Source organism: Amblyomma maculatum, chromosome 1 (genome assembly GCF_055883805.1).
Source record: "Amblyomma maculatum isolate TAMU_Amacu chromosome 1, ASM5588380v1, whole genome shotgun sequence".
Lineage (NCBI taxonomy): Eukaryota > Metazoa > Arthropoda > Arachnida > Ixodida > Ixodidae > Amblyomma > Amblyomma maculatum.
The window spans coordinates 492,677,389-492,693,125 of record NC_139344.1 but is presented as its reverse complement, the minus strand read 5'-3'; the positions used below and the strand labels follow the sequence as shown (position 1 = coordinate 492,693,125).

The 15,737-nt window shown below is 48.7% G+C and overlaps 1 protein-coding gene across 1 annotated transcript in view; it reads right to left on the bottom strand.

The window, feature by feature from the left end:
- Nucleotides 1–15,737, bottom strand: part of LOC146210257 (WD repeat and HMG-box DNA-binding protein 1-like) — a 184,493-nt gene that overhangs the window by 54,020 nt on the left and 114,736 nt on the right. The window contains exon 4 of the mRNA XM_084582131.1: nt 3,046–3,160. Within this exon, the coding sequence (XP_084438257.1) occupies nt 3,046–3,160 (115 nt within the window). The remainder of the gene's footprint in view (nt 1–3,045; nt 3,161–15,737) is intronic.

Sequence of the window (15,737 nt, the reverse complement as noted above, 5' to 3'; positions counted from 1 at the left end):
GATAAGGGACAAGGAAGGCAGCATCATCACGAATATGGACAAGATAGTCAAAGTAGCCGAGGAGTTCTATACAGATCTCTACAGTAGCCAAAGTACTCAGGACCGTAAGGAGATTGGCGGTAGGGAAAAACAGTCAGACGTTCCACCAGTTACGAAGGACGAGGTCAAGAAAGCATTAGAAGATATGAAAAGGGGGAAATCAGCTGGAAAGGATCAGTTAACTTCAGATTTGCTGAAGAACGGGCGGGATATCGTGATAGAAAAGCTGGCCACCCTGTATACGCAGTGCCTGATGTCATCGACGGTACCGGAACCATGGAAGAATGCAAACATTATCCTCATTCATTAGAAAGGGGACTCTAAGGACTTTAAAAATTACAGACCAATCAGCTTACTGTCTGTTACGTATACGGTATTTACTAAGGTAATCCCTAATAGAATCAGGACACCCTTATACTGCTATCAAGCAAAGGATCAAGCAGGTTTTCGGGAACGGTAGTCAACTATCGATCATATCCATACCATCAATCAGGTGATAGAAAAATGCTCGGAATATAAGCAGCCCTTATACATAGCATTCATTGATTACGAAAAAGCATTTGACTCAGTTGAAACCTCGGCGATTGCGAAATCAGGGGGTAGACGAGCCGTACGTGAAAGTGCTGAAGGATATATATAGTGGCTGCACAGCAACCATAGTTCTGCATAAAGAAAGTAACAAAATTCCAATAAAGAAAGGTGTTAGGCAAGGAGACACAATCTCCCCAGTACTATTCACAGCTTGCTTAGAGGAAGTATTCAGAGACTTGGAATGGGAGCAGTCAAGTATAAGGTTAGATGAAGAATACCTCAGTAATTTCCGATTTGCTGATGACATTGCCTTGCTAAGTAACTCGGGTGGATCTACTACAAATGATGATTGATGACCTTTGAAAATCAATATGTAGAAGACTAAAGTAATGACAGCCTCGGGAAGGAACAGAAGTTCACGTTAGGCAGCAAACTATTCGCCTGCTAGGCGTATATATCTCCTTATGACAGGTAGTAACCGCAGACCCGGAACATGAAAAGACAATAACAAGGTGTATAAGAGTGAGATGGAGCGCAATGGCAAGTACTCGCAGATTATTACTAGAAACTTACCGGTATTGCTCAAGAGGAAAGTATACAACAGTTGTCCCTTACCTGCACGATCACCTATCTGAAACGTGGAGGCTAACCAAGAGAGTTCTCTTACGTTGAGGACAACGCATAGGGCTATATGGAACGAAAAATGGTAGGGCTAAGGTTAAAAGATGGTAAGCGTGCAGAGTGGATCAGAGGGATAACTCAAGTTACTGACATTTTAGTAGAAATCAAGAAGAAGAAATGGGTATAGGCAAGACATTTAGTGCCAAGACAGGATAACGGATGGTTGCTTAGGGTAATAAACTGGCTTCCAAGGGAAAGAAAACGTAGCAGGGGGGGGGGGGGGCGGCAGAAAGTTGCGTGGGCGGATTAAGTTGAGGCGTTGACAGGGGTCAAGGGGACGCAGCTAGCACTGGACCGGGTTAATTGGAGGAATGTGCGAGACACATCTGCCCTGCAGTGGATATAGTCCGGCAGATGCTGATGTTTTATTCTCCTTTTTTTCTAGGAGTCGTGAACTGGGAGGTGAATTCATTGCCAATTTGGTACTGTGGAGGTGCCGCGGCTGATGTTTGGATATAAGCAGGCTGTTGCTGACATTCATATCCTCTACTGTTGATGGTGCGGCTGGGCCAGGCTTCGCTACACTATCGGGGTCTGTTGGCACAGTAGCTGCCTTCTTTGCGTGTTGGGGGACAGACTGGTCAAGTTCAGCAGTGCCGTTCTGGTTGCTGCCACCGAAGAGGTCGGCCCGAAGACAGGAAATGAGGGCCTCCGGTGGTGAACGCGTGCTTATTTCGCGAAATTTTCAGGCCTTTAGACTGTGCCATAGAAAAGCTTTTGCTTGGGCTAATTGGTTCGAAGCCGTGTTTGAAGCAGAAAAACATGGCGCAGAAGGAACAAAAACCAGAAGAATGTGAATCGACAGGACTGGTCCCAGTCATTTTCTGTTTAGAACATGGACTGTACAGTAGGTGCGAAAATGGTGCTCTGGATTTCGACATCCAGGTTCCCACTTTCTTCACTGAAAGCTGAAAATTCCGTGGACACCCGGTTCAGTAGATCGACCTGTGTGCAGACTGAAATTGGAAGCGTTGGCGATGCCCGCGTGGCTGCTTCAGGTTATGTACCATTCTGCTGTACGTAGAGTCATTTTCGGGTCTCACAATATTACAAGTTCTTTGTGGTTTTCATGCTTATTTCTGTCTCGATTTCCCTGACAGAGCCCAGTCTGGAAAACGCACCATGTGCACCGCTGCAGTTGACGCATTTGTGCGTGCATTCATATCAGTCTTCGGTCTTTGATTTCTCTGCACGTGACATTAGTGCGCTTACCCCGGCAAGCTAACAAGCCGAGTCTGCAGCGCTGGAACCTGCAACACCGCCTTGAGTTGGAAACTTAAGCAATGTAAGGACTGACTTAAGGACTCCGTAATTACTGTATCTTGCCTGTACTCACCTATGGAGCTGAAACGTGGAGGCTAACCAAGAGAGTTCTACTTAAGTTGAGGACAACCCAGAGGGCTATGGAACGAAAAATGGTACGGGTAACATTAAGAGATAGAAAGCGTGCAGAGTGGGTCAGAGAAATAACTCAAGTTACCGACATTCTAGTGGAAATTAAGAAGATATGGACATGGGCAGGACATGTAGTGCGAAGAGAGGATAACCGATGGTCGCTGAGGGTAAAAAACTGGATTCCAAGAGAAGGAAAGCGTAGCAGGGGGCGGCAGAAAGTTAGGTGGGCGGATGAGATTAAGAAGTTCGCAGGGGTCCAGTGGGTGCAGCTAGCACCGGGTTAAGTGGAGAAATATGGGAGAGGCCTTCGCCCTGCAGTGGGTATAATCAGACTGATGATGATGATGATGATGATGGACTGTAAAAATGTCTCTATTTTACATGACTCGAACAACTCACCCCACCCATACCACTGTTGTCCTCGGACGCATGGGAAGGGCCAGACAAGCGCTGCCTACGGGTCCATCCCTGATGGAAAGCCGCTGAGCCCACACCGCCTGGCGCTCCTCGGTACCTGCGCAACAGACTCAAGGTGAATCCACTGCTCTTGAAGGCTAGTACGAAAATAGGCAAGCTTGCCAAATGACGGAGATGTCTTTTTTTCCACATTTGCTTCACTTTAACCAGTGCAAGCAGATCTAATTATGTTGTACATACTGCAGTCTGAATAAGACCAAGCAGGTGGGCATATTTCTGCTAACATCCAGTAACTAACAAAAAAGAATATGCGTGCTATTGCCCTCGGCATCAGGAACAAAATAAAAAACGAAAAAAAACGAAACCAGTTGTGCCATTAAGTGCCATTGGCAAACTCACAAGAAAACCGACATGCATTTCCACAGAAGAAAGAAGAGTGATTTCCACAGACGATGAGATAACATCACAAAGAAAAACAATGAAACACTGTGAAAAACACATATGCAGTGATTTTCAAAATTACCATCCAGAAAATTTCAGAACGCATGTCCTCCCATTGAATGACGGTAGGACGGAAGAAAACTTTTATACAAGATAGCGCGCGGAAACGAAGCAAGTTGTGAGCATGACGATGACTTGTGACAGATAGGGTTGGATGTATGTCCATGCATTAAACGTGACGACGTGCACCGTGAAATGAAATTTTAGTTCTATAAATGATCGCGGCTCTTAAAGATCTTGTTGTCAGCCGGTAGTTGCGGCTGCGAATCATCATCATCATCAGCCTGACTATACCCACAGCAAGGCGAATGCCTCTCCATATTCCTCCAATTAACCCGCTCCTGTGTTAGCTGCATCCACTTGACCCCTGCGAACTTCGTAACCTCATCCAGCCACCTAACTTTCTTCGACTGTAAATCAGTAGACCTATACCTATCAAAAACCACATTGTTCGCCTATAAACCATTTCCAACTTATATTTATCCTTTATGTAATATGGTCCCAAGCTATTGTGGTGTACATTGTTCGCCTATAAACCATTTCCACCTTATATTTATCCTTTGTGTAAAATGGTCCCAAGCTATTGTGGTGTATTCCAACGTAGGTATTATGTGTTCTGTGCGCTAGAAGATTCAAATCCGAACGTGCTGCTTTTAGTTTATGATAAAGGAAGCCAGGTGTACGGAATGCAGAGAGAGAGAGAATAAATTTTATTTAGACAAAGTAATTACGCGGGTGCGGAGGCGCCAACGTTCGCAATATACTGCGACCACGATAGAGCGTAATCGTTACGCCTAAGTATTTATATTCAAAGGTTTCTCTTATATGTGTCCTGTTGACGCAATAAGCAAATGAGCATGGTCGTTATTTTTGTCGTGATGCGAAAGACAGATTTCAGTATTTAGAGTGATGCACCATTCATTAATACGCAATGATGCAACAGTATTTATTATACAAAATGATGCACAATTTATTAAGCCTGGCCAAGCTACTGCCTAAAACCTACGGCATAATCATTCAAAAAATGATCGATGTGTAATGTCCTCCTCTCACAATACCCAAGCCTGCTACTGAAAGCATTGTCGGTTTTCTTTACACCTAAAACTAGCAAAGGCTCAGTGCCGTTCAAAACTGTTGTCGTCGAGAAGGGTACGTGGCAGTTTTTGATTACCCAATATTTGCACAAATACCTGCGTGCTGTACAGATTGAAGATTCTTTCGACAGAAAGAACTCAAGTGATGCACGTTAATTGGATAACAATGCTCACATTAGATATGCTTTTTCTGTTGATATGAAATATGTTTTATTGTATTACTCAAGGTGAACTCTTTGTAACCGTCAGGGAATGTATTGAAAAAAGTATCCTAATGAAGTTTCAAAACTGAGGTGCTGTGCCAGTAAACAGATTAATTTATTTGCTTGAGTTTACCTTGCAAGCCACATTTATTTCATTCAAGATTTCTTTTTCAAGAAGGCTGGATGGAAGGCGCTTCTTTTCGCTTCACTTATACTTGGCTTTTATATTATTTGCCAAGTGTCTTGTTGCCCATGTTGCTCGGTGGGGCCCGGTGAGACCTGGAAAAATTTCCGAGTGGCCTCCTTCCTGGCGGTCCGTGCTCTTGCATCGGTTGTTTCCCGTTCTGGGCTCTTGGTGCTGGCTGGTTAGGCCTACCGGCTGCCTGTTTGGCCATAGCCGACGAGGCTGTTCCAGGCAGCCCATCGTCTCTGTGCGACGCGTCCTCCTGTCGCACGGCTCCTAACAACGTTGCGGACCAGGCCTCAGACCATCCAGGCGTCCTTGCACCTCCTGGTGCGCTTTGGGAGCTCCACCCCGTCTCCACCTCCGTCAGTCCCTATTCAGAATCCAACATCTCTCAGCCCTCGGGGCTCCCGGGCCTTCCGCTGCTGTAAACTGCGGACTCGGAGTTGTGGACTCGAGTTGCGGAGTTGCGAGTTGCGGACTCGGGGGGAATACATCCGCTTGGAGCTTGGTACGGACACTGATGCCATAAGGGTCCATGAGGAGGTCGTTGCGGTAATTCTGGACAAGGATAACAAGATTGGTCCCGCAACTAGTTCTGTCCTCTTGCCTCTGGTCTGTGCCCTGTACCGTCAAACTGCGCACTTCGCGTGTGCAGTTGCTGAGCTGAGTCATTCACAAATGTTCCGGACAACTTTGGCTGTGCGAGAACATGAACTAGGTGTGCTCGGAATGCGGCTTGCTGGCGTGATTACCCGGGACACCACGGCTGCGGCAGACCTCTGTGACGTGAGCTGGCAACATCAGGTTCCTCGGACATATGCTGCTGCGTTGAGCGGCGCTTCAGAACCTCATCTAGAGGAAGACGCTACCATAGCAACTCCTGCTGCAACCTCTGACCAGTTTGGGCCTCCTCAGTCTGGAGACTCCTGCCCGGATCACCAGCCGCAACAGACGTTCCTAACTTCTGTTGTGTACTTGGGCGACGTAAACAGCGAGGTGGCAGTTCTGCTCAAGGCGAACATCGATCCAGAAGCGGACATTAGAGCTGTTACTCTCCGGACCTCCTGCTGTGCTCTGACGATTACCGCCAGGGAGCCTGAGGACCTCGACCGTCTGAAGGCCGCCATTTCATGGATCGAGGCCATGCAGACCTCCGCCAATACCCGAATTCCCAAGCAGCGGTACCTGCATGTTCGACTGGCTATGGTTGATCTCGATATAAGGCCAGAGGAACTCATTGCAGCAATCATCGGAACCACACTCTTCATCTGAACCCTTGTTCCTGTACGGCCAGGCTCTCTTTTCCTCATCGCTCCGGACAGTGTTCACGTTATTGAAACATTTTCGGCTTGCCCTAGCTCCGTCCGGGAACCCAACGTTAAGTGCGCCCCTGTGCTGCTGCCGGTTGCACTTCGAATCATCATGCGGGACATAAGTCACGCAGTTTTGCACGATGGGTCGGACAAAATCCGCGCCCGAACTCAGTACCGGCCTTAGTAGTCAGGCTGCCTCGCGTCCCTTCCTCGTTGATATCCCATACCCACACGTCGAACACATAGAAATATAGCAATGGAACAGTAGGAGTTCCAGACGAGAGCAGGGTTTAATGCAACAATATTTCTGCACCCCCCTCAGCAGACATGACATTATCCGTTCGCAAGAGGTAGAAGCCGACAGGAAACCGATGCTAGCCCGCTCTTAATAGTCCGCCAGCCTCATATGCCAACGGTTGCAATCCTCGTCGCAAACGCTATTACTGTCATTGAGCACTCTTTATCCGAACCGGATGTTGAGCACTTGGCGATAGAAATAGTGCCTAACAAACAGGGTAGGAAGAGTAGATTCGTCATCAACACATACAAGCCGCCACGACCCGAAAAGGCCGACTTCACCAACCTCCTATCCGAAGCCAGCAGAATGGCGCAAGCAAATGGGCTGATCATAATCGGGGGCTTCAACGCGCCCCACCAGGACTGGGGGTACCAGACAAACTCAGCAGCAGGAATGACAGTCGCGAGAGCAATAGAAGCCCTCGGCCTGGAACTCCTCTCCGACCCTCTATGTCCGCCCAGGGAAGGCAACAGCGTCACCCGTGATTCCTGCCCGAACCTCACCCTGATCAAGAACGTTGCTGAGGCTACATGAACGAACTCGAGCAAACCTTGACAAGCGACCACTGCATACTAAGTGCATCCATATTATCTACCAAAATCCAAAGGGTCTGGGCGCTGCCCGCATCACCGACTGGCGTAAATTCTGCAACGCATACGCTCCATCAGGTTCAGTCCAGTCCATGCAGAACTGGAGTGAAGACATCAGATAAGCACACCAGAAAGTCACAGAAAAAATGCAACGCACACGGGAAGCCCCAGAGGTAGACCGCTATCTTCTCAAGCTATGGCAGAAGCGCAGCCGCCTTGTTAGGCGATGGAAAGGACAGCGCCTAAACAGACCTCTCCGACTGCGGATTGCACAGCTCACGCAGGAAGTCCACACGTACGCCACCAACCTAGCACAGCGAAATTGGCAACACTTTTGTGAGTCACTGCGAGGAACGCTGGGAACCTCCCATACCTGGGTAATCCTGCGGAACCTCACTGACCCCTCTAAATCGAAATCCGCATCTACCCGCATCCTGAAGTATATTGCTCACCTTTTTAGAGCGAAGCTATTTGGCGCCCGTTCCTGGGTTTCGCGTCGTCGTCAGCCTCGTAACCAGTTTGGCCCCCCTTCATCCCCCCAGTTCGAGCCGGCGCTTCGGCAACCACAGCCTTGCAGGAATAGGGGGGGGAGGGGGGACACTCAGCGGCGAACGATGGGGGCCCGATTGTGAGCTGCAACCGGAGAACACGAGCAAAGGAAGGGGGGGGGGGCGCCGGAGGCAGCGCTAGCAGCGACTGACTTATGCCGCTGCCGCCGCTAGCGAGTCAAGACAACGTGACCGCGTAGAACACCGTCACCGTCATGCAAAAAGAGGAGGAGGGGGTCCCCCCTATTCCTGCGTGGCGGCGGGGGTGCCCTCCGGTTGCCGAGGCGCCGGCTCACTATCAGCGGATCACGGTGCGTGCATCCCGTTCTCACTCGCTTCACTAGCTAGTGGCGTCAGCTGCTGCTCTCTGGTCGCAACGTTCCTATGAGCCCACGCGCTGCTTCCCGCAACCTCCAGATAACTCAATTGCTCTCTTCATTTCTTCAACAACAAAGCTTCTTTCACGACAGCCCAGAACTGTTAGTGAAGTGTTTCTTGAATGAATAAGTGTGAAAAATTTAAAAAGATGTCTGTAATTGTACATATGTGTCTTGCTCGACATCTTTGCCTCAATCTATCGAAAAGGTGAAACTGGTGATGAGCTGCGCTCAAATTTCGCATTAGGAAGTAACGTAATCGTGGTTAATTTTTTCCGGTGGGCCGACGTCACGCTGCTTCCGGCTCTAAAGGACAAATGCATCGGCACCAGCACCTCTCAGCCCTGCTCTTTGACTTACCAGGGCGATGAAAATCCGGCTCTCGATGCTCCCATCTCTGAAGCCGAAGTGTACGCCACAATTCCATCATGCACCCGCAACGCGGCGGCGGGAGCCGACAAGATCAACAACGGCATGATTCGCAACTTCAGCAAGTCACAGATCAGCGACCTCATAAGTACCTGAACGACTCGCTGCGGGAGAATGAAGTTCCCTCTGAGTGGAAACGCTCGAAGATGGTCGTAATTCCGAAACAGGGCAAGAAGCCGGCGATCGAAACGCTGCGACCCATATCACTCACCTCGAGCCTGAGTAAGATCTACGAGCGAGTCATCCAGACGCAACTTCAACACTTGATAGAAGATAACTGACTCTTCCATTCATTCCTCCATGATCGGTTTCAGGTCCAGCCTGTCCACGCAAGACGCTTGCTTCTCCTCAAGAAGGAGTTACTTTTCAACGTTCCGAGAAGAGGCAAGCCCCTCATTATGGCGCTAGACCTCAAAAATGAGGCGCGTTTGATAACGCGCCTCACAAGGCAATCCTCTTCGAGCTCTATCACCTAAACTGCAGCGAAGGTTATTTCCAATACCAATACGCCAAGACCTTTTGCCCAACCGAATACCAACAATAGGAATGGGTGACGAGATCAGATCTTCGAGACATGCCAAACAAGGGCATGCCACAAGGATCGATAATTTCTCCGCTTCTCTTCAGCATCGCCATGATCGGAGTAGCAAGAGATCTGCAACAGGTCCCGAACATCAGATACACCCTCTATGCTGATGGCATTACGATCTGGACAACAACCAGCTCTCTAGACCAGAAGAAAGAAACACTTTAGGCAGCAGCAACTTGCCTGGAAACAAAGGCTTTTCAATGCGGGCTCTGATGCTGCCCCGATAAATCTGAAGTCATCCTCATACATCAACACCACTACACATCGTCAGGCCCTATTAACATCCTCCTGCATGGGGTCCCAATCTAGGAAGTACCACTCATGCGGATTCTGGGTCTCTGGCTCCGGAGTGATTGAAAGGTAAACCACGTGGTCCACCTCCTCACGACTACAACACAGCATATCTCTAAAATGATCTGCCGGGTGGCGAAACTGAAAATGCATGCGGTAAAAAGACACTCTCCGTCTGGTGCAAGCGCTTGTCAACAGTCGCCTCTCTTATGGACTCCCCTACTTCACCCTGCTCCGAAGAGATCTCAACAACTTTATTGCAATGATAAATGCAGCGTACAAGAACGCATTAGGCCTTCCACCACACACTTCCAATGTCAAACTGGAAGCTCTTGGACTGCACAACACATTTGAAGAAGTTCAAGAGGCTGTCCTCCTGAGATAGGCTGGCTCATTCTCGAGTGCGTTGGCTATCCGGTGGACCTACAAGCAATTCAGCCATTGACTAATATTCCTGTTTCATTCCGGGCAACAGTACATGCGGCCCCACTCCCAAAAACATGTCTCTAGTCAGCAACAAAGGCAGAAGAAACGCCCGAGTGAATTACCTGAATTGCGCTGTGAAACGCAGTCCGAAAACTGTCTATGTGAGTGTTTGTCTGTAAAGCCATACATCGACCCCCAGCAACAGCCGTGGTGGTGGACTCTTCTTACACAGAAGTCTCCATTATCTCCATCCCCCGCTGCACGTTCATAAATACGGAATTTGCGGCGATCGTGCGGGCCGTTACCTACGAAGACGCGACCAACCGAGAGCTTCACGTAATCACTGACTCACAAGCGGCGTGTCGGTTCTTTTTTGCAGGCAGAATGCCTACAAAATTAGCTCACTTCACAACTAATACATTGGCTACAAATTCGTTGCTGAAACATCAGATTACTTGGGTCCCGGAGCACTCCGAGTTGTACAGTAATGAGGTCGCGGAAAGGCTAGCTCGAGGTCACGAAAACCGAGCGGCCACAATCCCCGATCTCACAACCACCCCTTCGATCCACGCGGCTTGTGACGCATGAATTAAGTACCTAGGCCAACAATGTCGGATTTGCCCCCTCCACATAAGGGGCTAAATGCACAGGAAACGTGGGAGTGGAGACAACTCCAGACCAACGCTTTCCCCAACATATCTCTATACAGCATCGTTTTCCCAAAACACTACACAGACATATGCCCTTGGTGAAGCGACCGGCCCACCGCCTACCACATCACATGGGGGTGCACGGGCCCCAAACCGGCAGACATAAACATACGCCATTCGGAATGAAAGACAGTGGGAGGCTTTGCTGGCCAACTCTGACCCGGAGGCTTAGCTCTACCTGGTCACAAGAGCTCGCAAACTGGCGAAAGCCAGTGGTGCCCTGGACTGGGGGCGCCAACCGCTCGTCAGCCTCGGCTGAAGAGGCGAAGAAAAAGATCCCTGAGCTGTTAATAAAGTTCACTCACTCACTCACTCGGACGCGCAGTGGGAGGCCACTCTGCTATGCTGAGACCTATCTATCCAGCGTTGACTGGTACCCCGGCCAAGAGCGGCAGCCCAGGCCACTTGGGTTGTGAAGTAACTCCACTCACTGCCTCCCCTCTTTTTTTGCAAATAAAGTTTTCTTTCTCTCGTTATGTGCAACGGCGGGGCATTTGCATAGGTTCATGTGCCCCCCGACCCTCTATAATATATTCCTATCTGCTATTGACCACTCCCTGAACTACGAGTTTACTAACCAGGGAGATCTCAAGGTTTTTATAAATTTCGATTTTTAAATTCTTCTATATAGACAAAAACATGAATCTGCAGTTTTGGCTAACATTATATATGCTGGCGTTAGCTCCAGAGAAAACTACATCCACTGGAAGATAGTTTAGAGAACTATAGCTAGCTCGTGCCTGGAATCTGCTCTCACAAAGTTATGCCCACATGCAATGCAGACCGGCTTCAATAATCAAGTTAACAGGCTTCTTTCAGCCGGCTTCCCCTTCGTGGTCATCTGAGCTGTAGATGAGAACCTTATTATTAAGGTCAAAGAAGGAAAACGCGGCAAGAGCTATGAATGCATGCTGCGAAAGAAGGCTACGGTTGACCGTATCAGCACAAAGTATCCCGCAGCATGCAGAAATTGACAATTACTTCATCCTTGTAGTTTTTTAGCCCCACGAAAGCTTTCCGGGTTATGCCCGAGGGTCAAGGGTGAAAGAGATAAACGAAACGACTGTTTGTCAAGTCTGCCTCGAGTGTGGCTTATGAAATCCCGCTGGAGCATAGAAGTGCGTACGATGGCGGCCGCTCCGTGAATGAACATGCAGGTGAGCATGCTCGGTGCTGATAAGGAGCGAACTTGCCCGCTGGCTGCATTGCATGCGAATGTTGAAAGCCGCCAGGAGCATCAAGATTCTGGGCAGGGTCAACGACAAAGGAGCTCGGGAGCTTTTAGCAGGGTACCACATCAAAGTAAAAGGCGACGACTGCATCAGTGATACCTGTATAATGCGAAAAAGATTTTCCTGCGCGACTCATGTTGAACTTGTGCGCACACTCGATTTTCCTTCTCCCTCCACCTTCGCCATTTTTACGGCACGTGTGCACACTCCCTATTTAAGGACTTACCAATATGAATAAAACCGTTGATCACTTGCGCTCTTTCCATCTCCATTGTTCTCTTCCTGCGTTTGTCCTTCATGTGTGCGCAATTCGTCATTAGCAAGAAACCGGTAAGGTGCTATGTGGGAGATATCTCCAAATGCGCTCCATCCCAATTTTATCCTCCTAATTATTTCCGTTTCGTAAACCGGACCTGTCCTATGTAGACATGTTTGTCTATCACTTCCAGTGATTCTATTGTAAACTGCTGTTTCTTACCCAGGCTGGTCAACGTTAACGTGACCTTGCATATTTTAATCTTATGGCTACTTTTCAGCTTCGCCTGTCTAAAATCGATAATAACTACTTTTAATTGGTCCAGTGAGGGACTTAACAAGTTAATGTTATCATTTAATCACAGAATACTAAGATATTCTCCATCAACCCTGATGCCTAACTGCTTCCATTCCATGTCTGAATACACCATCTAAGCAAGCTGTAAATAGCACTGGCGACTTGGGGCCTCCTTGCGTAACACCTTTCTTAAATGGAATTTTATCACATCCTTTCGGCAAAAGTATGGGTGCTGTGCAGCCACTATAGTTCTGTGCTTTTCCATAAGCCTTACCTACACCCTCGTCTCGCAATGCCTGCATGACTGCGAAGTTTCGAACGAGTCGAATGCTTTCACGTAGTCAATGAGCATCATGTATAGGGGCTGGTTATATTCCCAGAACTTTTATATGACCTAATTTATAGTGTGGACATGATCGATAAGGCTGTCCTAGATTATTACGAACAGACCCAGCTTTCCGTTTTGTTCAATTCGATAACCTTAGCCGGCTAATTCATTTCCAGATGTATCGGGGATGTCCTGTAAACATTGTACAACCCAAGAAAGAGATTATGGACAGGATCCAGTCGCTTCATATAGGACGGTATTGCTGAGCTGTATACTAAGCACCATAGTGCAAGTTAGAATGAACAAGAGAACAATAGATATGCAGTAGATATGCCCTGTCAGACCCAAAAAGTCTTCGAGACAGTAGTTTCAGGACATTCAAGGCCTGGGAAACTTTCTTTGGGTTGTTTATGTGTGCAAGAACTGTTCTTTTTATAAAAATGATGCCTAAAATATAAGTTCTGGTTTGAGTGGTAACTTGGTTTGGTTAAGGTATAGTGTGGGTTCGGCTTGAGGCCTCGTCTCAAGGAGAACAGGACCGCTAAGGTTTTCTGAGTAGAAAATATAAATTCTTTTTTATCTGCCGAGGTAGACACTTTATTTATTGTCATTTGTATCTGGTGGTCAGAAGTAGCGTTGCACTTATGTGCTGTTATATACGTTTATATAGTCACTGTCAAACAGCCAGAGCAGCCAAAGTAGGTTCACCAAAAAGGTAGGTTTAATGAGCGAACGTACGTGGGCAAGACAGCGGGTGCTCGAGAGAGGACGAAGAACGCCGGGGTCACTCGCATGGCGAAGGCCAGCTAAAACGTCCGCTAATGCAGTCCGGCCACATGACGGCGTCACAAGGTTGATAAGGAATGCGGCATTACTACCCCTCTTTGAAGGCGCCGGCATCGGCGCTAAGTGTTGGCGATCCGAGTAACAAGGAACATCGGCAGTGTCATGTGGCTGGGGGGAACAGATACAAACGAGCGGATAACGGGCGTGGATGTTGGCCGTCGAGAAGAACAGTTCCCTGGGGAAGAAATTCAGTTCTCTTCGCTGAGTTCATGGACTACTTCATACGGGCCAAAGTATCGACCAAGCCGCTTTTCAGACCGCCCTCTTACACGGATTGGGGTCCACACCAAACTCGTTCTCCGTGTTCGTAACTCACATTTGTGTGGTGTAGATTATACCGGTGAGCGTCTTTTTCTTGCTGGCACCGGGTACGCTGTCGGGCAAGTTGGCGTGCGGCCTCAGCACACAGAACGTATTCGCAGCACCCATGACTGCGGGATTAGTACTATCAGGAAGCAGCATTGCGTCCAGCATAGTCGTGGCCGTGTACTAAACGAAACGGAGTGAAGGGCGTCGTTTCTCGCGGAGCAGTAATATATGCGAAGGTGACATAGGGAAGTATTGCGTCCCTGTGCCTATGGTCCTCGTCGACATACATTGAAGGCATGTTCGGTGAGTCCATTTGTTTGCGGGTGATAAGCGGTTGTTCTCCCGGTGACTTGTGCCACTGAGTCGCATAACATCTTGTGTTAGCGCCGAGGTTCCCCTCTCGGTTATAACGACTGCGGGTGCATCGTGACGAAGTACAATGCATAAAAAAGGTCGCAGTTTCAGCAGCGGTTACACGGGAAATACTTTTCCTTTCACAGGCTGAGGTAGTCGGTGGCGACCACAATAGACCGGTCACAAAGCGAGGACTAGGGAAACGGGTAAATCCATGCCGACTTGTTGGAACGGGACTTGTGGTAAATCAATAGGTTGTAGTAGTCCGGCAGGCTTAGTCGGCGGCGTCTTTCGACGTTGGCACTTCCGGCAAGGTTTGACATAGCACTTGACCACTGCAGCGAGCTTAGGCCAAAAATACTTTTGGTGTATGTGTGCCAACGTTCGGGAAAAACCCAGGTGAGCAAAAGAAGGGTCGTCGTGGGACGCCTGCAGGACTTCGTCGCGAAACGCCTTAGGTACGACAAGAAGGGAAACAGCTTCCGTCAGCCCGTACTTCTTGTACAGGATGCCGTCTCGTAAACAGAACGACGATATCCGCGCGAGAAGATTCGGGGAGGAGTCGAATTGTTTCATTCTAGATACTCAATGAAAGGTCGTAGTTCAAGGTTGTTTCTTTGTTGAGGCGTCCGGGAGATAGCGCCACGAAAAAGAGAACAGTCTTCGAACTCAGTGCTGTAATGCTGAAGAGGTGCGCGGGACAAACAGTGCTTCTTGCTTGATTTATATACGATGGTCAATTCAAATTCTTGAAGTCAAAGGCTCAAGCGTGCTAGCCGCCCTGAGGGATCTTGAAGCTCACCAACCAACAAGAGTGAGCGGTGATCGCTCAATACTCGGAAAGGCCGGCAATAGAAGTTGGGGTGACATTTTGTCACTGACCACACAATAGCTGGACACTCCTTTTCAGTAGTGGAGTAGTTCACCTCGTACCGGGGTATGGTGCGGCCTGCATATGCGATTACGCGTTCCACACCATCCTGCCATTGTACAAGGACCGCTCTCCAGCCGGCGTTACTTGCGTCTGTGTGCAGTTTCGTGCCGGCTAGCTCGTCGCAGTGACTAAGTATAGACACGCTTTGTAGATGAGTTCGTAGTTTCTCAAAGGACTGTTGTTGCTCTTGGCCCCAGCAGAAGGGTTCGTTCCCATTTGGGAGGTGACTTTGGGGATCAGTTATCCTTGAGGAGTGCTTCACAAAACGCTTACAGTAGGCACAAAGACCCAGAAATCGTTGTATGCTTCGTTTATCGGTTGGAATGGGGAAAGCGGCGACGGCGGCTGTCTTGTCGGCGTCTGGTCTAACGTCCTTGGCACTCACAATGTGGCCCAGAATCTGCTGCTCTTGGTAAGCGAATGGCACTTTTCTGGCTTAAGGGGCAGACCGGCTGAACGAATGGCTTCGAAAACGGCGCGCAGGCGCCTCAGGTGTTCCTCGAAAGTGTCGGAGAAAATTACAATCTCATCCAGGTACACCAGGCAGGATTGCCATTTCAGG